The 22944-nt window shown below is 42.9% G+C and overlaps 1 protein-coding gene across 1 annotated transcript in view; it reads left to right on the top strand.

Annotated features, from left to right (window-relative positions):
- PURG (purine rich element binding protein G) overlaps nucleotides 1-18731 on the top strand; it is a 73457-nt gene extending 54726 nt beyond the window's left edge. Inside the window, exons 2-3 of the mRNA XM_069742178.1 lie at nucleotides 4418-4489; nucleotides 16542-18731. Coding sequence (XP_069598279.1) covers nucleotides 16560-17534 — 975 coding nt within the window. The 5' untranslated portion in view covers nucleotides 4418-4489; nucleotides 16542-16559 and the 3' untranslated portion in view covers nucleotides 17535-18731. The remainder of the gene's footprint in view (nucleotides 1-4417; nucleotides 4490-16541) is intronic.
- Nucleotides 18732-22944: the final 4213 nt, after the last annotated feature.

Raw genomic sequence — 22944 nt, 5'->3', positions numbered from 1 at the left:
GGGATTAGGGTTAGGGGTGTGTTGGGGTTAGTGTTGGAGGTAGAATTGAGGGGTTTCCACTGTTTAGGCACATCAGGGGTCTCCAAACGCAACATGGCGCCACCATTGATTCCAGCCAATCTCGTATTCAAAAAGTCAAATGGTGCTCCCTCAATTCCGAGCCCCGACGTGTGCCCAAACAGTGGTTTACCCCCACATATGGGGTATCAGCGTACTCAGGATAAACTGCGCAACAATTACTGGGGTCCAATTTCTCCTGTTACCCTTGTGAAAATAAAAAAATGCTTGCTAAAACATCATTTTTGAGGAAAGAAAAATGATTTTTTATTTTCACGGCTCTGCGTTGTAAACGTCTGTGAAGCACTTGGGGGTTCAAAGTGCTCACCACCTATCTAGATAAGTTCCTTGGGGGTCTAGTTTCTAAAATGGGGTCACTAGTGGGGGGTTTCTACTGTTTAGGAACACCAGGGGCTCTGCAAACGCAACGTGACGCCCGCAGACCATTCCATCAAAGTCTGCATTTCAAAAGTCACTACTTCCCTTCTGAGCCCCGACGTGTGCCCAAACAGTGGTTTACCCCCACACATGGGGTATCAGCGTACTCAGGAGAAACTGGACAACAACTTTTCGGGTCCAATTTCTCCTGTAACCCTTGGGAAAATAAAAAATTCTGGGCTAAATAATTATTTTTGAGGAAAGAAAACGTATTTATTATTTTCACGGTTCTGCATTATAAACTTCTATGAAGCACTTGGGGGTTCAAAGTGCTCACCACACATCTAGATAAGTTCCTTTTGGGGTCTAGTTTCTAAAATGGGGTCACTTGTGGGGGGTTTCTACTGTTTAGCCACATCAGGGGCTCTGCAAATGCAACGTGACGCCCACAGAGCATTCCATCAAAGTCTGCATTTCAAAACGTCACTACTTCAATTCCGAGCCCCGGCATGTGCCCAAACAGTAGTTTACCCCCACATATGGGGTATCACCGTACTCGGGAGAAACTGGACAACAACTTTTGGGGTCAAATTTTTCCTGTTACCCTTGGGAAAATAAAAAATTGCAGGCTAAAAGATCATTTTTGAGAAAATATTTTTTTTTTTTTTATTTTCATGGCTCTGCGTTATAAACTTCTGTGAAGCACTTGGGGGTTCAAAGTCCTCACCACACATCTAGATTAGTTCCTTTGGGGGTCTAGTTTCCAAAATGGGGTCATTTCTGGGGGATCTCCAATGTTTAGGCACACAGGGGCTCTCCAAACGTGACATGGTGTTCGCTAATGATTGGAGCTAATTTTCCATTTAAAAAGCCAAATGGCGTGCCTTCCCTTCCGAGCCCTGCCGTGCGCCTAAACAGTGGTTTACCCCCACATATGGGGTATCAGCGTACTCAGGACAAACTGGACAACAACATTTGGGGTCCAATTTCTCCTATTACCCTTGGCAAAATAGGAAATTCCAGGCTAAAAAATCATTTTTGAGGAAAGAAAAATTATTTTTTATTTTCATGGCTCTGCGTTATAAACTTCTGTGAAGCACCTGGGGGTTTAAAGTGCTCAATATGCATCTAGATAAGTTCCTTGGGGCGTCTAGTTTCCAAAATGGGGTCACTTGTGGGGGAGCTCCAATTTTTAGGCACACGGGGGCTCTCCAAACGTGACATGGTGTCCGCTAAAGAGTGGAGCCAATTTTTTATTCAAAAAGTCAAATGGTGCTCCTTCCCTTCCAAGCCCTGCCGTGCGCCCAAACAGTGGTTTACCCCCACATATGAGGTATCAGCGTACTCAGGACAAATTGGACAACAACTTTCGTGGTTCAGTTTCTCCTTTTACCATTGGGAAAATAAAAAAATTGTTGCTAAAAGATAATTTTTGTGACTAAAAAGTTAAATGTTCATTTTTTCCTTCCATGTTGCTTCTGCTGCTGTGAAGCACCTGAAGGGTTAATAAACTTCTTGAATGTGGTTTTGAGTACCTTGAGGGGTGCGGTTTTTAGAATGGTGTCACTTTTGGGTATTTTCAGCCATATAGACCCCTCAAACTGACTTCAAATGTGAGGTGGTCCCTAAAAAAATGGTTTTGTAAATTTCGTTGTAAAAATGAGAAATCGCTGGTCAAATTTTAACCCTTATAACTTCCTAGCAAAAAAAAATTTTGTTTCCAAAATTGTGCTGATGTAAAGTATACATGTGGGAAATGTTATTTATTAACTATTTTGTGTCACATAACTCTCTAGTTTAACAGAATAAAAATTCAAAATGTGAAAATTGCAAAATTTTCGCCAAATTTCCGTTTTTATCACAAATAAACGCAGAATTTATTGACCTAAATTTACCACTAACATGAAGCCCAATATGTCACGAAAAAACAATCTCAGAACCGCTAGGATCCGTTGAAGTGTTCCTGAGTTATTACCTCATAAAGGGACACTGGTCAGAATTGCAAAAAACGGCAAGGTCTTTAAGGTCAAAATAGGCTGGGTCATGAAGGGGTTAAATAATCATCGTTTTTAATCCAACCAAGCAAATTAATACTGTATGAAATGAAACCGGTAGAATTGCAGTTTATATTTTTTTTCCATGCCATACCTCAAAAACATAATGAAAAGTGATCAAAGATTTGTATATTGCACAAAATGACACCAATAAGTCAACTCATCCAGCGTGATCATAGCTCACTTGCTTTGCAGGCCACCAGTAGCATATAGCTGCTCGTACTGTGCTGTGTGACTGTGAGTCCTATACTGAAGTGAGCTAAAATAGTTGCTTGATTAGCAGCTCCATCTGCTTGTCTATCACTGTGCTCCATAGAGTATGATAGAGGTGGAATCTGATACCTCACTGTGCTCCATAGAGGATGATAGAGGTGCAATCTGATACCTCACTGTGCTCCATAGAGGATGATACCTCACTGTGCTCCATAGAGTATGATAGAGGTGGAATCTGATACCTCACTGTGCTCCATAGAGGATGATAGAGGTGCAATCTGATACCTCACTGTGCTCCATAGAGGATGATAGAGGTGCAATCTGATACCTCACTGTGCTCCATAGAGTATGATAGAGGTGCAATCTGATACCTCACTGTGCTCCATAGAGTATGATAGAGGTGCAATCTGATACCTCACTGTGCTCCATAGAGGATGATACCTCACTGTGCTCCATAGAGTATGATAGAGGTGCAATCTGATACCTCACTGTGCTCCATAGAGTATGATAGAGGTGCAATCTGATACCTCACTGTGCTCCATAGAGGATGATACCTCACTGTGCTCCATAGAGTATGATAGAGGTGCAATCTGATACCTCACTGTGCTCCATAGAGGATGATAGAGGTGCAATCTGATACCTCACTGTGCTCCATAGAGTATGATAGAGGTGCAATCTGATACCTCACTGTGCTGGCAGACTTTCTTTGAACAAGATGGATTTGAGCTGCTTCGCTGAGTGTAGGAGAGGGCTAGTGAAAAAGTAACTTCTAAGAGGAGAAAATAAATATTACAAAGATTCTCATTGATCCATATTATTAGTTTATGCAAAGTTTGTGGAAACAAAAGATACCATTTAACCAGTTCAGGGCCGGACCATTTTTCCTCCATTCCGGACTAGGCACATTTTTTCAGGATTTTTCATACTGGTGACTTAAAGAGCAGTATTTTTTTTCTCTTTCAAATATTTAAAATTATTTTTTGCATCTTTCTCTGAAACATGGGGCTTAGATTTTATTTTCCCACTTTCACTCTCCACCTCCCCCAGTATTGATGGAAAATAAAGGAAATGCATCTATCTCAATATATATTTTTTTACCTATTTTTTTTTCAGGGAATGGGTAATAAACAGCAATTTGAATTGCCAATATTTGTGTTATCACCTACTTTTTATTTATTTTTTTATTTTTCATTTACTACAAATATTGTGTCCATCATAAAAGACATTTTGGGTGGGACATTTCAACATTTAAATGTTTGTTTTTTTTTTTTGTTTTTTTCCCTGTAACTGGGGCTGGTGTATTTTGCCCCATTTACAGTGGAAATTGAGCCTCCTGGCTGCATAGTAGAGCTTGTTCAGCACTTTGTATATAGCAACAAGGAAGACAGAGATGGTAAGAAACAGCCTCTACCTTCTCTATGGAGGGCTTGGCTGTTTCTATCAGCATTTGCATTTTTGCCTCTCCTCACAATAAAAATAGAAAAGCTAATCAATAGATTATTTGTACCCTAAAATGACTCTGTTAATTATAATTTATAACTGCGAAAAAAAAGCCCTCAGATGACTTCTTTGAAAGGAAAATAAAAATGTTAGCGTTATTGAAATATTGTAATGGAAAAAAAATGGCAGATCCTTTAGATTCAGAATAGGTGCATAGCTAAAGGGTTATCATTTCTTGTACATTTAATTGATCTACTATTAATTTTTATCCACAGGTGCAGGTTAAATTTGAGCTGTGAAGTGGTGTTTTCAACCCTGTACTTGATGATCTCTCTTCTTGAGCGCAGGTAGGTTACCAGGTTACTTGTGCGATTTGGTTCTGCTCTGACATCGTAGTTGCTGCTGTAAAAAAAAAAAAAACACAAACTGATTTACTTACCGTCCCTTGGTCAAGTGCAGCATCTCTGCTACTACCTGGTCTTTTGGTAGCATCATCTAACTTAAGAGGTTAAGTAATGCACAGTGTGTTTGGAGGGTTCTTTTTACAATGAATTGTGCATATAGGAAAAAGTTTTTTTTTAAACTGGACAAATCCCTGAAATGTGTTATCTTGGACTGTTAGTTCTTAGGCCCTTAGTTAAAAATAACGGGCAAGAGGTTTCTAACTAACCGCTCCTGCCGGCGTTTCTGCTGCTTCATGTCAACAGACCAACTCTTCCGGGCTGCTCGGTCGACGAAGCGTGATTGCCAACTTCCTTCTGATTGACAGCTGGCATACCGAAGTTAGGCAGCGTGCAGCCAGCTGTCAATCGTCTTCACATCAGCAGTCAAGCCCATCAACAGAGCAGATCGGAAGAGAAGCAGATACTCTGTCGACGTGATGTCACCGAAAGCTGCAGAATATCTGGCAAGAGCGATCTGTGACCATTCAGAGCTAGCAGAGATCGTCAGCAGGCAGTAAATTAACATCTACCCGCCTGTTAGTTCTTTGGCCCATAGTAAAAAAAAATTTAAATAAAATGGGATAACCTCTTTAAGTATATGCTGTAGTGAAGGTCTAAGTTTGCTGGGTGTTGCAGCGAAAGTCACTCCAGTTTGGTTGCAATGTGACCCTTACCTCACACATCGATGCAACTGCAGTAAACAAGTCACAAAAAATCCGATGCTGTTGGACGTTTTGCCGCTTGTTTTTCACAGTCGCAGTACAGTTGGAGTTTCCCCAACTCTAACAATCATTGCCCCTTGCAACTTCTGTCAGCCCAATCACTGTTAAACCATGAACTAAAAGGGAAAAATGTGTTTTCATGATTCATTCATTTAGGTTTTTGTGACATGAAAATAAAACTTATACAAAAAAAGGTTGCACTCTATCGTGCCAAAACACGTCAAATATGAAATACACCTATTTCAGTGGGCATGCGCACTGCGTGTGTCAGACTGTCACCCAGGTCCCCCGCCTTACAGCCTCTGGCTATTCAGCTGATCGTCCCGGCGATTGCTATTAGGAAGAGGAGGCACGATCAGCTGAATATAGACGCTGTAAGACGGGGGACCTGGGTGACAGTCTGACACACGCAGTGCGCATGCCCAGGACTCCTAGCCCCGCACTGTGCATAATGCATAACACAGTGCAGGGCAGGGATTCCCGAGGTGGGTGGCCACACTGCCAGCACAGGCGCAGTCTGCAAGCCTGGCTGGGACGTCAGACCGCCAGAGCTTACTGCGCCTGCCCCACAAAGTTTTACACAGCGCAGGCGTCGGTTTTGAAGAGAAAACAGCGCGGAGGGAGCGGTGCCGAAAGTCCCTGAAGATGTGAGTGACGGCAGAGTACCGTTCAAGCTGGGGATTGAGGACCCGCCTCCGTGGACAAAGATAGGTATTTTTGAAAAGTTTCAAAGCGCTTTATTTTAGTAATACATGAACACAAAACTAAAAGAGCCACCTTGTTAGAATGCAGCATTACTGCTGCACAAGGTGGCTCTTTTAGTTTATAACGGCTGGAGGGGGGTGACAGTGGCCCTTTAAAGGAGTGGCCCCATAAACAAAGTTTTAATCAATAGATCTTGGAATGATAGCTTCCATAATTGGATGTGTGTAAAAAATAATAATATTCCAGTGCTCAGATAATCTTATAAATGTGCCCCTTTTGTGTACTGTGTAAGGCCTGTTTCACACGTCAGTGTCTCCGGTACGTGAGGTGACAGTTTCCTCACGTACCGGAGACACTGACACATGTAGACACATAAAAATCACTGCATCTGTTCAGATGTCAGTGATTTTTTTTGCGGACCGTGTCTCCGTGTGCCAAACACGGAGACATGTCAGTGTTCATCATGGGAGCGCACGTATTACACGGACCCATTAAAGTCAATGGGTCCGTGTAAAACACGTACCGCACACGGACGTTGTCCGTGTGCAGTCCGTGTGCCGTGCAGGGGACAGCGCTTCATTAAGCGCTGTCCCCCCCACTGGTGCTGAATCCGCGATTCATATCTTCCCTGCAGCAGCGTTTGCTGCAGAGAAAATATGAATAATAGTGTTTAAAATAAAGATCTATTTGTCCATCGCCCTCCCACCCCCTGTGCGTCCCCCACCCCCTGTGCGCCGCCCCCCCCCCCCCCCCCTGCTGTTCTGAAAATACTCACCCGCCTCCCTCGTTGGCTGTCGCTGCTTCCTGGTCTGGCCGCATCTTCTCCTGTATGCGGTCACGTGGGGCCGCTCATTTACAGTAATGAATATGCGGCTCCACCTCCCATAGGGGTGGAGCCGCATATTCATTACTGTAATCGGCGGCCCCACGTGACCGCATACAGGAGAAGATGCGGCCAGACCAGGAAGCAGCGACAGCCAACGAGGGAGGCGGGTGAGTATTTTCAGAACAGCGGGGGGTGGGAGGGCGACGGGCACATAGATCTTTATTTTAAACACTATTATTCATATTTTCTCTGCAGCAAACGCTGCTGCAGGGAAGATATGAATCGCGGATTCAGCACGATGCAGGGGACAGAGCTAAACTTTAGCGCTGTCTCCTGCACGGTGCGTGTGGTACCCAGTGGGCACACGGGCGGCACACGTGTGCCGCACGTGTGTCACACTTATGTGCCACGTGAGCACACGGACACGGATAACTCCAGTACTGATTTTATACGGTACTGGAATTATCTGGACGTGTGAAACCGGCCTAATGGCTGTGTCTGACCGTACAGGGACATGGTATGAATATACCACATCTCCTTGCCAGGGGAGTAAGCAATATAGTATACAGTCATTACAGCACAGGATCACAAATTATTCTTTCTTCGAGGTAAAACATTTTTTAAAAACCGGCAGGGAAATGTTTTACCTCACAAAAAGTATAATCTTTGATCCCATGTTGCCTGTCTGTATACTCTATTTTGCGTTCTCCCCTACCCAGGAGCTATGGCATGATCAGACCATGTCCCAGCACGGTCAGACACTGCCATTACACAGTGCACAGCAGGGGCACATTTATAAGATTATCTCAGCACAGGGACTTATTTTTTTTTTTTGTTAAACATATCCAATTGTGGAAATGATGATTATGATGATGATTATGATTATTATTATTTATTATTATAGCACCATTTATTCCATGGCGCTTTACATGTGAGGAGGAATATACTTAATAAAAACAGGTACAATAATCTTGAACAATAAAAGTCACAACTGGTACAGGAGGAGAGAAGACTCTGCCCGTGAGGGCTTATTCCAAGATGTCTTTGTGGGAAAAGAAATCATCAACTTTTTTTGCGAAAAAAAATATCCTTTCATACAGCTCTGTTTGCCAAAAATAAGTTTCAGCTCTCAAAATATTTTTCACTAAAAAGCTATTTTTTTTTGTTTATGAAAAAAAAAAAGGATTTCTACTGTGCAATAGCAAAATATAAAAGAAATGCAAATTTGATATCGCTGCACTGACAGAAAAATAAAGCACCTGATCACTTATACCATACAAATAAACGTCAGAAAAATAAAAACTATTCTTGCACTGCTGTTTGTTCATTCTGCCTCCCAAAAATCATAAAAAGGTATAAAAAGGCTTGGTTCATATCTATCCAGTGCACACTGCTGAGTGCTGACATTGGGATTTCCTTGTAAATCCCAAAAACCGCGATTCACTCAAATAAGGGAACTGCTCACTATAATGAGGCAGATGGAGTCGCTTTGGACTCCATCTGGCCCCTGTTCCGGTGGTCTATCATCATTTTAGGTGTCTTTTTAGAGCACAAGTATGGACATTTACAGATGTATGCAATACTAAAAAAGATGGATACTTCTGGAACAGATACCAAACTGAGTCCAAAGTGACTCCATCAGCCTCATAGTGAGCGGTTCCGCTGGGGGTCTCGTCTTAATTTTTTGTGGGATTTTGTTATTTATTATGCATTGCTTATATAGTGCCATCACATTCCACAGCGCTTTACAGACATTATCATCACTGTCTCCATGGGGCTCACAATCTAAACTCACTGTCTGTATGTTTTTGTAGTGTGGGAGGGAAATGGAGTACCCATAGGAAGCCCACGCAAATACGGGGAGAACATACAAACTTCTTGTAGATGTTGTCCTTGGTTGGATTTAAACCCTGGACACCAGCGCTGCAAGGCAGCAGTGCTAACCACTGAGCCACAATGCTGCCCACTTACTCGGAAACCCGACATAATTGCTCAGCATAGAACACAAGAATGTAATCTTAGCCATATACTGAAAGCGATGAAAAAAGGTATTAATTCCACGCACAACCATTTCCCACTCAGGTCGGTCCATTATCTGTCACTGTAAATATAGGGGTTCCCACGTTACTGGGAGAATAAAGATTCTGGAAAATCTACATGCTCCCGTCCCCCAAATAACAATTTACGGGGTGTTTGTCGTCACAAGCACAAGCTAGGCACAATGTTTGGGCACTAAACCAGCATATTTGCAAATCTCCAGAATAAATCATAGCATGAATGTTAGAAAGTAAAAACACCTGTAAGTCCAAAGTAGTCGCCGAACTGTAAATTAATTCATTGAGAGATGCAGTCTTTAAAATGGGGCAACTGTGGTTTTTTTTTTTTTTTTTTTTTTTTTTGTTTGTTTGTTCTTTTGCTGTTTTGCCACCTTCAGAGCTTTGCAAATATCGCCCACTAACTATTCAGCAAAATCTTTTCTCCAAAATCCTTCTTTATTCGGTCTCCCATGACAGCACCAACGAGAGAGGGGATCCGCCTTTCAGGAACAGGAAACCTACAGATACAAAAGGGCAGCACCTATCCCACGCATCAGTTGATTTACAGTTGGTTTCCTGTTCCTGAAGAGGACGGGGTTACTACAGATACCTGGAGGTTTCTTCAGGAACCCAGGCCCGACCAGTCGGTTTTAGGTAGCGGGGGTCCCCTACCTCGGCTGGTACGGGGTCCCTGGAAGCACCACGATGGGTCTAGGGAGGATTCCACATCTGTGAGCGGAGCAGGTGGAACGGTGTCCAGAGGATTCCGTCTCCTGAGGGCCAGCAGTGGAAGGTAAGTATCCTCCCCAATGGATCCATCAGTTTCTGTCCTGCGCTCAGCTGATAACGTCCCTGAGTGGTCCCATCGCGCTCTGCTGCGGCCTCATTGGTGGTCGTGCTGGTAACGTGTCGGGGGGCGGGGCCTGGAAGGCCGAACCGGAACTCGGGTGCTGGCCGGCTTTTTTTCTCCCGGTATATCGCCGGGTCACGTGCACGCGGCTCGCCGGGGATGGTGGCCCGGAGGGGGGGGGGCGAGGAGTCGGGAGGCATGTTGGGTCCGGAGGGGGTGGTACCCCCCTGGCCAGAGACCTGCTGACCCTGATATTCAGGAGGGGGAGGGACATAAAGGTCCTGGATGCCTGCAGACAGTGCTACTGAGCAGTTACCAGGATGGATGTGGCAGAAGCTTCCTTGGAGCAGCAGAAGGACCTGCAGCAACCGAATGCAGAGCAGCATGCTTCTGTGAGGCCCCATATAAAGCCCCGACAGAAGGCCTGGGAAACGAGTAGTAGCCGGGCAAGTGATCTGTCCATCTTCAAGAGTTCCTCCAGGGTGGAGGAATAAGCAGAATCGGCAGAGAAATGTCCCCCTCGTGATCCGGGAAGAAGTATTCTGGGAAACCGAGGCACAGGGAGTGTGCCCTTTGAAGATGTCCCCTGCCAGACGCTTAACCAAAAGAGTTATGTCCGCCTTGTGTACGGTAGACGGTAGGATGCTAAAAGGGGGATGGTTAGCCTTTAGCTAGAATGCAGTGCCTTATATTTCCCCCTTCTACAGGTAGCAAAGGAAACCCCCGACTTCACCACGAGCCTAAGGGAAATTATTAGGTCGGAGGTGAAGGAGTCCTTAAAGTCTCTATCTCAGGAGAGTTCTAAGAAGAAAGGGAGTGATGGTAGAATGAGGTTGACAGACTCAGATTTCATCGGCTGACCTTAGAAAGGATGAAGATTCCTCGGGGCCTTCTTCATCTTGAGAGGAGGACTCTAGCCATTTCTGTTTTCCGTTAGACCGCATTGATAAATTGGTTAAAGCGGTCAGGTCCACCATGGGGGTGGCAGATTCCAGGCCGGAGCCTTCAGTACAAGACTTAATGTTTGGCAGATTGGATCCAAGTAAACGCAGATCCTTTCCGCTGAATAGTAAAATTCAGAGCTTGGTAGGCAGAGAATGGAAGAGGCCGGAAAAAAGGGGTTCCTTGCCTCCGGCATTCAAACGTAGATATCCCTTTGAGGATCCCGTGGTGGATAGGTTAGACAAGGCCCTGAAGTTTGATGCAGCTGTGACTAAAGCCTCTAAAAAACCTTCCTTTCCCTTTTGAGGACCTGGGCTTCTTGAAGGACCGTTTAGACAAAAAGGCGGACTCCTTCCTTAAAGAGACTTGGGAGATGTCAGCTGCCTCCCTGAGACCGGAGGTAGCCTCCACCTGTACAGCCAGATCCATGATGGTCTGGCTGGATCAACTAGAATCCCAGTTAAAGGACAGAGCCCCGTGAGAATCCATCTTAAAGGCCTTACCTATAATTCAGGGAGCTGCAGCCTTCCTAGCCGACGCCTCGGCGGACTCTGTAGGGATGGCAGCTAGGGCAGCAGGATTGTCCAATGCGGCTCGAAGGGCACTGTGGCTGAAATGTTGGCCTGGTGATATCTAAGCCAGAGCTCATCTCTACTCCATCCCATCCCTACAGAATGCTGTAGATAAGCCCATGATGCCGGTGGGCTTAGCTCACCCTCGATTTTGGGGGTGACAGGTTCCCTTTTAAGATGGAGTCAATCAGTTCAGCAGTAAAGCTATTGTTTGAAAACTGTTTCATGGTGGTGTTAGATCTAAAGGTTGCATATTATCATGAACCAATTCATGTAGCCAATCAACGTTTCCTTAGAGTAGCAGTTTCCATGGGAGGTTCGGTCCGTCACTTCCAGTTTAGGGCCCTTCCCTTTGGCCTTGCGGTTGCCCCTCGCGTATTCACTAGAGTTGTGGCTGAGGTCATGGCCCACCTGCGTGAATCAGACATCCTTATTATTCCCTACCTCGACAACTTCCTTATTGTAGGCAGAAAAGCGGACCATTGTTTAGTACAGCTGGAAAGGGCAATGTCCATCCTGGAACGCTTAGGGTGGCTACTAAATATTAAAAAAATCTCGGTTACAGCCTCTGAGAGTGCAGCAGTTATTGGGCCTAATTTTAGACTCTGAGACTCAGGAGTGTCATCTACCGTCTGACAAGTTGATCCATCTCCGCTATCAGGTTCTCAACGCTTCTAACAACCCCACCATGTCCCTCAGGAAAGCCATGTCCCTGTTGGGTTACCTGTCATCTTGCATCCCCGCGGTCCAGTGGGCACAATTTCATTTAAGGGCTCTACAAAGGGACGTCTTGTTGAATGATAGGAGCCTTGGGAGTTATTTAGAGGGTCTGCTGACTTTATCTCAAACCTCTGTGAAATCCCTTGATTGGTGGCTAGACCAGAGTAACCTATCCAGAGGGGTTCCCTGGGAGTATAACATAACCCGGGTGGTCACCACGGATGCAAGCCCTACTAGCTGGGGGGCTCGTGGTTGAGGTCATGATCCAGGGCCTATGGGAACAACATGAAGTAGACAGTTCTTCTATCTGAAGGAATTAATGGCAGTAGAACTAGCAGTTAAAAAGCTCCTTGTATATCTGCAGGGTCATCACTTGCGGGTCCTTTCCTACAATCAGGTCACAGTGGCCTATATCATCCACCAGGGGTTTTCCTCCAAACTTAATACCCTTCTTAAAAGTAGGAAGGAGATTACGACCAGGATCTATGCTAGAACCTGGAAAAAATTCTTACGGAATTCAGAGTTTGTAGCTGGGAAGGAGGTTCCAATAGCTCAAATCATGGAGTTCCTTCAGAAAGGTCTAGACATGGGTCTTTCCACCAGTACCCTTAAGGTGCAGGTATCAGCCTTAGGGGCCCTTTTTAGCTGTGATGTTGCCAATAACTATTGGATTAGTAGGTTTATTAAAGCAGCGGGCAAGTCCAGATCCATAGTTAGGAAAAGGTTTATGCCGTAGGATTTAAACCTAGTGCTCACGGCCATTTCATCAGCCTCTGTTAAGATACTCTACCTCAAGGTAGCCTTCTTGGTGGCATTAACATCAGCTCGAAGGGTGAGTGATATCCAGGCACTTTCTAGACTCCCTCTGTATACACAGTTCCATGACGATAGGGTTATACTTAGACATGATCCAGCTTACTTAAAGTAGCTTCCAGTTTTCATAGAACACAGGAAATAGTCCTTCCATCTCCAACCCGACCAACCAGAAGGAAAGCTCCGCATTCTAGATGTTAGATGTCTTCTAGAGTACCTATCGGTCACTGATTCCTGGAAAAAGGACAATGCCTTGTTTGTCTCCTTTCAAGGCATAGGGAAGGGTCTTGGTTGTCAAAGAGCACAATAGCTAGGTGGATCAGGGAGGCTTTACCTAGCGTACACTTTAAGTGGCAGGCTGGCACCTCAGAAGCTGAGGGTGCACTCCACTCGGTCCATGGCAGCCTCGTGGGCAGAAAGGTCGGAAGTCTCCATTGACCAAATATGTAAGGCAGCCACTTGGTCTTCTCCGAGCACATTTTACAATCATTATAGATTAGATTTGGGTGCTTCCTCAGACCTCTCCTTCAGTATAAGGGTACTGCAGGCTGTAGTCCCTCCCTAGATAACTCTCTGTAATTCTCTATTTGGTGCGGTCATGGGCGACCGAATAAAGTCTTAGTTACTTACCGTTAATGGTATTTTAGATTCCCTAATGTATGCTAAGCTGCTCCACCAATCGTCAAGGTATACCCATATCAGAGCAGTCCTATCTGATGTATTTAAAAACCTGATCATCTGTACATTACCTGTGTGAACAGGATTCAGAGAGGAAAAGTCCATGTGGACATGCTGAGTGGAACAGCTTTTGTGCAGATAGCCCAAGAGGAGTGGTGGGTAACTCCCTAGTCTTGTAGACACAAGAGAACAATTATGGAAACAGGAACACATGGGCTACTTGCACAGTGAACAAGTCTGTAGGAACATGTTCACACACCACCAAGAAACTTGAAGACACAAAAGAGCATAGTAGAACCAAAAACACTCAGTTTCAAAAAAATCACAGTAATCCCCAAGTGCTAGTAAAAGATGTTAAAAACAGGGTATTTGGTTGATACGTTTTTTGCAAAAAATGTATGCTAATTGGTGGAGCAGCTTAGCATACATTTTTTTCAAAAAACGTGTCAACCAAATACCCTGTTTATACATCTTTTACTAGCACTTGCGGATTACTGTGATTTTTTGAAACTGAGTGTTTTTGGTTCTACTATGGAACCAAAACATAGAGCGCGCCGGCTGATCAGTGCTGCAGCTGCATGTGTCGGCTCTCCATGCATGTGCTGTGACAGTGACACAGCCACGACACATGCAGCTGCAGCCCTGATCAGCCGGCGCGCTCCATATATCCGGGTTCCCTCTGTAGCTTATTCGGCAAGCATTATAGCTTGCCATGTAAGCGGGGACCTGAAGAAATTCGCTCAGCTCTACTCGTAATGTGTCAGGCAGAGGCAGAGCGCTGAACCACACGTCCCTACGTAATGCACTTCTGTAGCTTATTCTGACATGTCAACCTGACTGAAAGAAGCTGTGAAATTAACAGGCATGGATCCCGATGGGAGGGAGAGTGCAGGCAGAGCTTGCACAGAATGAATGTAGTAGCTTGACCGGGGCTGACCATGCCTCTCACTGATCTCCAACTGTATGAAAGGAGATGTTATTAGGGGGCTGGCTGTTACTAGCAGCCAGGAATAGGGAGGAGGAGCAGTGAGGAACAGATCCACCCTCGCTTTAAATAGCAGGTACAGTCAGGATTACAAACAACGCTATGGACGCTATCCTTATAGTTTATGTAGGCATGTCCATTAAAATACTTTATATCGCCAGAGTACCCCTTTAAGCAAATAAATTAATACCAAGGACATATCTCATACATGTTTCCTTATGGTGTTGCTAACCTGCAAAGATATATGAGATGCATTCTTGGAGGGAAAGGTTTATATGGGTTGCGTCTTTTAAATTTTTATAGCCTAAAGTTTTGATCTCCTCTAAAATGGCAAAATCTTCATTATCTCCTGCCATGCTAACATACACCCTCGTCTCCACCCCTGTAGATAGGGCTTCAGCAGTGCTGTCGCTACTACAGCAGGTGATCACTGTAGCTAATCACTGGGCTCATGGTGCATTTCAAGGCAGATGTCCTAAAACAGTTGAGTTCAGTGATTGGCTGTTGCGGTCATGAGTAGAGTTGAGTGAATTTGTTCGGGTTCCCTCTTATTTGGCAAGCTATAGCGCATACCGAATAAGCTGCAGAGAGAACCCGGCTTCCTGGATCTCTCCGGCTGATCAGTCCCGCAGCTGCATGTGTCGCAACTGTGTCAACCAGCGCGATCCAGGAAGCCGGGTTCTCTCTGCAGCTTATTCGGTAAGCGCTATAGCTTGCCGAATAGAGGGAACCCGAACAAATTCGCTCTACTCTAGTCATGAGCTATCGTGATGTGTCATTTCTGCTGCAGCCATGTCAACCAAGTCAGGTTATTTTTATGGAGATAGACTTTTGGCCTATTAAAGTAACACTCTAGCGTTTTGAGTTATGTTTTTTCCTCGCTGGAGTGGTGCCTATTTTTACTTTTTTCTATTATTGGATTTTATTAAATTTTCTGTATAGTGATACAGAAAAGGACGGGACAATAGAGTAAAAATAGATTTCTTAAAATAGCAATAGTAGGAAAAATTTCTGACAAACAGTAATCATCAATACAAGTAAACTCCACATAGCAAGTCTGCATCTTAATATGTTCTAACAAAAACAGTTGCACAACAAGACACGGAGACCGAAGGGGGTGGAGAGAACTAAAGAAACTTACTATATGACCCATGTCAACCAATTGCCGCTACGCTTATTAGTAGTCTCTCTGAACCCAATACGTGTCACAGAGTTGAAACTGCATTAAAATGCTCAATAGTGGTGTTTAGCATAACTGTAAGATATTCCATACCTTTGATATCTTGTGTTTGTGACCAAAGTTCAATATTCAATTTGGGTTGAACCGACTTCCACTTACAGGCTATACTTGTACCAATCGGGTACCGTGATGACATCTTGTGACTCCAACTTCTGACTGGCCGGAAGTCAGAAAAATGGCTACACGCTCTCATTGCAAGTCAATGAGGGCCAGAACGAGGCTTTTGTAGACTTGCATTGAAAAATGACCTCTTTCTCGCACCAGCAACACAAGAACAATCCTTCAGGTCACAATCTGTTCTAGACCAACTGTAGCTGCAGCGATAAAAGGTGAAGATGGCAGCTGGTAAGCGTAAGAAAAGCACCTCTCCAGTGGTAAAAAAAAATCTGAATTGGTGTTTTTAAAGTTCAGAAGCAAAAAAGTCTTCTCATTTAAAGAACTTGTTTCAAATGGGGTAGCTGATTGCTTTGAATCATGGAGAGAGACCTGACTCTGACATATTCAAGAACAACTTGGTCACTTGGTCAAGTGACTGTTGTCTAGTGTGCTTAGTAACGTGTAATCAAACTGTAAGATTATTTTCTCTGATAATTTCGAGTCCTGTGCTTTAGTAGCCAGTAAAATTGTTACAGTATTACTGCAATACATGTTTTAGAATTTTTAATGTGGTATAACTGTAGCTCAATTGTCAACGGAAATGTAAGTATACTTTGCATGCTGACATTTTTCTTAATTCATAATTTACATTGCCAGTAGAAAATACTTTGGGGTCTCCATAGAGAAAACATTGAGGCACTTTGGGGGCAGTGTTATTGTTTCAACTGTATTTAATATTTTAATTAATAATTCTTTTATTTTTTTTTCTAGCTGACTGAGACATTAAATATGGATCGAGGAAGAGGCCAAAGGGAAAGTGCAGGTATAAGCAGGAACATTTATCCACAGCAGTACAGCTACCCCTCCACGCAAAATTTAGAGATACAAGAGCTAGCATCTAAGCGAGTTGACATTCAAAAAAAAAGGTTTTACTTGGACGTCAAGCAGAGCGCTCGAGGTCGTTTTTTAAAGATTGCAGAAGTTTGGATTGGTAGAGGTCGACAGGATAATATTAGAAAAAGCAAGTTAACATTATCCTTGTCTGTGGCTGCTGAATTAAAAGATTGTTTAGGAGATTTTATTGAGCACTATGCTCATTTGGGTCTACGAAGTAGTCATTCTCAAAGAAGTGATCATGGTAATGAGAAAGAGCATGATTCTAGAAGGAGGCCTCATCCATCCTCACCTTCAGGTTCTGTTGGATCAGAAGAACCTGCAACACACAGTGTTCTGAAAACTGAGTATATTGAACGCGACAATAGAAAATATTATTTAGACCTTAAAGAGAACCAACGGGGACGCTTTCTTAGAATAAGACAAACTATGACCAGAGGACCTGGAATGATTGGTTATTTTGGGCAGAGTTTGGGTCAAGAGCAGACTATAGTTCTACCAGCGCAAGGTATGATTGAATTCAGAGATGCATTAGTTCAGCTAATTGAAGATTATGGCGAAGGAGATATAGAAGAGCGACGAGGTGGTGGGGATGAACCTCCTGAGCTTCCAGAAGGAACATCTTTCCGTGTGGACAATAAGAGGTTCTACTTTGATGTTGGCTCAAACCGTTATGGCATATTCTTGAGGGTAAGCGAGGTTAGACCGCCCTATCGCAACACTATCACAGTCCCTTACAAAGTATGGACCAGGTTTGGGGACAATTTTATCAAATATGAAGAGGAAATGAGAAAAATTTACAATAGCCATAAAGAAAAGAGGATGGATGCACGCGTGGACAGTAGTGAAGAGCAAGAGTGTCCTGAATAAAACAAATTCCAGTGGACACCTTACAAAATTTGAAGTCTTTTTATTGGAGACAAATTCTGTAGTCTTTTAGAAGATTTACCTATTTTTTTTCCATTTTTGTTCATTCCTTTTTTTATTTTTTTTTAGCAGAGTATCAATGGACAAGAAGTCCTTCAAAGAGTCTGGTGTCCGCATCTTAGCCTACAACACAAACGATACTATGAGTTTACCAGCCTCTGATAGAGTTGCTTCAATATTTTCCAGACTGTATAAGTTTTTTTTTTTTTTTGATCAGCACAAAGTTCAACCTTTTAAAATACCTTTAGGTAAGGCTTGAATTGCACTATAAAAGCAAACTACATTATATCTATATTTCTACTTCCATAGATGTATAGATATTATATAAATATATATAACCTTATCAACATTTTTTTTTTTAGTTATTTGTTTGATTTTCAGATTTGCTTTCAGCTCTGCCAAGCTTATATACAGGGCATTTATTATTGTGAATGTATATGAAATGCATTTACACATTTGTAAAACTCTGTTCAGAGTTGAGAATGTCTGTTGGGTGCAGAATCCATCAGCAACAAAGACGAATGGTAGCTGACAGTGTGTGATAACTGTTTACACTGTTTACAGCCAAGGAATTTCTACATTTCAAAGAAACTGTTCAAGTGTCAACAATATGGCTGCACTGAAACTAGGGTAGAAAATATATCCTGACAGTAGCAGCTTGCATATGTAAAAGAGTAGAATTATGCCTTTTAACAATATTCCTCCCTTCATGGCTATTTTATATAGAAATATATAGATTATGGTGCACCTATGTATAGGCCTGTTGTACTATGAGAAATTGTTTATATTGTAAGTCAAGGTAACTGATTACTTAATTTTCCCTCCCCCCGGGTGTGTGCGTGTGTGAGTGTCAGGTCACAAAAAAAAAATATTAGTGAATGTTAAAATATTCTTTTAGTTGAGTATCGTTTGATTGTGTTTTATGCAGCATCTCCTAGCAAAGAACGATTGGGTGCTTTAACAAAGAAAAAAATGGAAAGACCTATATTTCCACCTAAAGTGTGGTGTAGGGTTCTTATTTATGACAATGGACAGTTGAACCATACCAAATCTGCCCTTATTTTATGTATTGTTTTGCACAAGGGGTTGCTGACTTTGTATGTTGGGTGTAGAAGCACTAAAAACTTTTATTTTTTATTTAAAGAAAAAAAAATTATATATATATATATATAAATATATATGAAACATTAGTGTTTAATTATAAATTGTATGTATACCATAGTTATGCATGTTAAGCATATCTATAGAGTTATCTTTAGTAATGATTATAAGTGGGGTATACAGTAAGTATCACTACACTGTTGCTGCTAATCCCAGTGCCTGTAGTAATGGAGAATATGTTCACACTGCTAATTCGGGGAAGAATGTAACAATTCAACTTTTTTGGTCCATAAATATCATTACAATGTCTTGATTTGTCAGTGACTAGCATTTCCCCACTTTTTTTTTCTAACATGTTTGTTTTAATAAATTGTATTTCCAATGAAATGCCAATTCTGGAGCATTTTTCTTAGAACTTTGCATTCCGCTATTTTTCAGTTCTCACTCCTAGAAGTTTCTGAATAAATTGACAACCGAGTGTTACTACTTTAGGGGTGGGGGGTGTCCTTATGTAGTCTGATATTGTTCAAGTGGTGCGGACAGGGTCAGGATGCGTAGGGACACACCGTTGAAAAGGGCAGTAGTAGCAACAGTCAGTTTGTTCCGAAAATTTCTAGAAGGGCTAAAGGAGGAATGGCATAACCAGTTATGAAAAACGATAACCCAGAAATGCTATTCCAGGGGAAATACAAGAGCTAACAGGTCCTCCTTAAATTCTAAATCAGCTAGTTAACAGTAACCGGCATTTTTAGGGCTTTAGATGATTACTTTAATCTTGCATTTAAATTCAAAATTAGTCAACACTTAATTTTGGTAAACATGCAGCATACTAGTTTTTCTGTATGGTTTCCAATTGTGTACATAATATACAACATTTCCAAATTTCCAATTGTGTACGCAATATACAAAATTTTTCTTTGTTACATTATCAGCATCATTTCTGTAATATTAAAATGTGACTGAAAAAAATAATTACATATTGGAATTCTGAAAGATTATATTTACTCCATCTTGTATCTTTTATTAATTAGCTTTGACTCTAATGTGAATAGAGCTTAACAGTGAGTGGTAGAGCAGCATAGCTGTATATAAATGTTGTGAATGTTCTCAGAAATTGAGCTATTGAAAGTTAAGTAGTGATCTCGGGGCCAAGTCATAAGTTATCTCATTGAAGAACACTGCAGCAAGGCTCTCCCCAGCCTTTAATAAGCTGTAAGATTTGCAGATTGATAAAAGGAGATTGGTATATTAACAAAGTTTCTAATAATCTAGATTTACTGATGTTGGTCACAATCTGATTTGCTCCTTGGAGTAATTAATAATAATAATCTTTATTTTTATATAGCGCTAACATATTCCTCAGCGCTTTACAGTTTGCACACATTTTCATCGCTGTCCCTGATGGGGCTCACAATCTAAATTCCCTATCAGTATGTCTTGGTAGTGTGGGAGGAAACGGAAGTGCCGGAGGAAACCCACGCAAACATGGGGAGAACATACAAACTCCTTGCAGATGTTGTCCAAGCGTTTTTTCGCTATAAAAATGCAATACAAACGCTTAAAATATGCATTTATATGCATCCCATCATTTATAATGTATTCCGCAATTTTTGTGCATATGTTGCATTTTTTCCCGCAAAAACAACGCATCGCGGGAAAAAAAAAAGCAGCATGTTCATTAATTTTGTGGATTTTTTGTGGGTTTCTCACTACATTATTGCATCCCAGAACCTCCAGAAAAAAAGCTGAAAAATCCACAAAAAATCCGCATGCGGATTTCTTGTAGAAAATGTCCGGTCTTGTTTAGGAAATTTCTGCAAGAAGTCCTGACGTGTGCACATAGCCTAATGATGATTCTTCTGATTGCTTTTGATTGAGTTAATCTAACTCTTTGGTTTCACACAACTGTAATTCATCCTCATAATTTTATAACTTTTTTTTTTTAAAGCCCCAAGCAGCTAGACCCTTGTAGAACTACCAAAATCAACTTGGCTCGCACAAGTAATTCAGCAAAATTGCAGGGTATACCAGTCATATTACCGGCCATATGCTTCAAAGTCTGTTCCACTACTTTTATATTGATGAAACATCATAAAGGTCTATGTACACTGAAAAATTATATTGAACCAAAACACTCATTCAAAATAACCTTGCAGTTTAACCAGTCATCCAATTAAGTTAACTACACAAAATATCATTCTCGGCAGCGCATCATGCTGTGTAAACAGGACTCGTGTAGCTGAGAACAGTAGCAGTTTATATGCACCGAACAACCTAATTCAGATTGATCAGTGCGCAACTGAAGCGAGGGTCTGCCTGTGTAAACAGGCTATGAAATGTCCACTAATCGGCAAACAAGTAATGATCAGCAATTGTATAGTGCTGCCGAGATCAGTTCATGTAAATAGACCTATAGGATAGATCAGTTTAGTATGGGTACAGTTCCCAACCCCCCCTCCACCCATTACCTGTTCAGTGCCAGCGGCGGCCAGATGTTAGCAGTTGTAAAACAGAGCCCTGCAAATCCATTCCTATTCAGATGAGGATGTGCAGTTCAGCAGAAGCACACTACGCACTTGATGGAGCTGTGCTGTTCAGCTCTGTAACTGCTAACATCTGGTCGCCAGCTTTGAGAGCAGCAGATCGGTGAAGCTCTGATATTGAAGACTCAAGGACTTAAAGGGTACCTGTCATCAGAAAAAAAATGCCATAAATATGCAGATATGGGCTTAATCTGTAGGTTACTAGCATTTTTAACCTGCCCGCACTTAGAAAATGTACTTTTATTCTCCCCGGCAGCTTTTCTGTCACGGGGGCAGAACCCCCACTGGTTCACTCTGAATAGAGCGGCGGCTGTATCGCCAGCATTGACCAACCTTTTTCTCTGCATTATGGCTGGCAGTCAGTGTTGCATACTATACTCGCTATACGGGTAAAGTAAAGCGGTTGACTTTACCTGCGTTGGCGCTGCCCACGTGACTGAAACTGGAACGCTGCCGCGAAGAACAAAGTTAATTTTCTTCTGCTTAGTGTGGCGCCAGGCACTTTAATAACCCTATTAACCCCGTATCTACAGGTTAATTTGCTATGTCACATAGTGTTATGGCCGAAAGTGTTGGCACCCTTGCAATTGTTCCAGAAAATGAAGTATTTTTCCCAGAAAATTAGTGCACTTACACATGTTTTGTTATACACAGGTTTATTTCCTTTGTTTGTATTGGAACAACATAAAAATAAACAGAAACAAAAGCAAATTGGACATAATTTCACACACAACCCCAAAAATGGGCTGGACAAAATTATTGGCACCCTCAACTTAATATTTGGTTACACACCCTTTGGCATAGTTAACTGCAATCACTCGCTTCCTATAACTATCAACAAGCTTCTTACACATTTCGAGTGGAAATTTGGACTACTCTTCTTTTGCAAACTTCTCCAGGTGTCTCATTATAGAAGGCGCCAGCTCTTAACAGCAGATTGTAAGATCCCTCCACTGGTGTTCAATAGGATTTAGATCCGGACTCATTGTTGGCCACTTCCGAACTCTCCAGAACTTTGTTTCCATCTATGTCTGGGTGCGTCTTGAAGTATGTTTGGGGTCATTGTCCAGCTGCAAGACTCATGACCTAGGATGCAAACCCAACTTTCCGACACTGGGCACTAAATTCCATCCCGAAAAATATTCGTAATTTTCAGATTTAACCCCTCTGTGACCTTAGACGTACTATCCCGTCGAGGTGCCCTGGGCTTATCTGACCCTGGACGGGATAGTACGTCATAGCGATCTGCAGCGCTCACGGGGGGAGCGCCGCCGATCGCGGCCGGGTGTCAGCTGCTTATCGCAGCTGACATCCGGCACTATGTGCCAGGAGCGGTCACGGACCGCCCCCGGCACATTAACCCCTGGCACACCGCGATCAAAGATGATCGCGATGTGCCGGCGGTGCAGGGAAGCACCGCGCAGGGAGGGGGCTCCCTGCGGGCTTCCCTGAGCCCCCCGCAGCAACGCGATGTGATCGCGTTGCTGCGAGGGTCTCCTCACCTCCCTCCCTGCTCGAGCCCCGGATCCAAGATGGCCGCGGATCCGGGTCCTGCAGGGAGGGAGGTGGCTTCACAGAGCCTGCTTAGAGCAGGCACTGTGAAGGCTGCAGCGCTGCAAGTCAGATCAGTGATCTGACAGAGTGCTGTGCAAACTGTCAGATCACTGATCTGTGATGTCCCCCCCTGGGACAAAGTAAAAAAGTAAAAA

Source organism: Ranitomeya imitator, chromosome 1, assembly GCF_032444005.1.
Source record: "Ranitomeya imitator isolate aRanImi1 chromosome 1, aRanImi1.pri, whole genome shotgun sequence".
Classification (NCBI taxonomy): domain Eukaryota; kingdom Metazoa; phylum Chordata; class Amphibia; order Anura; family Dendrobatidae; genus Ranitomeya; species Ranitomeya imitator.
This window is presented reverse-complemented; position numbering and strand designations above follow the sequence as displayed.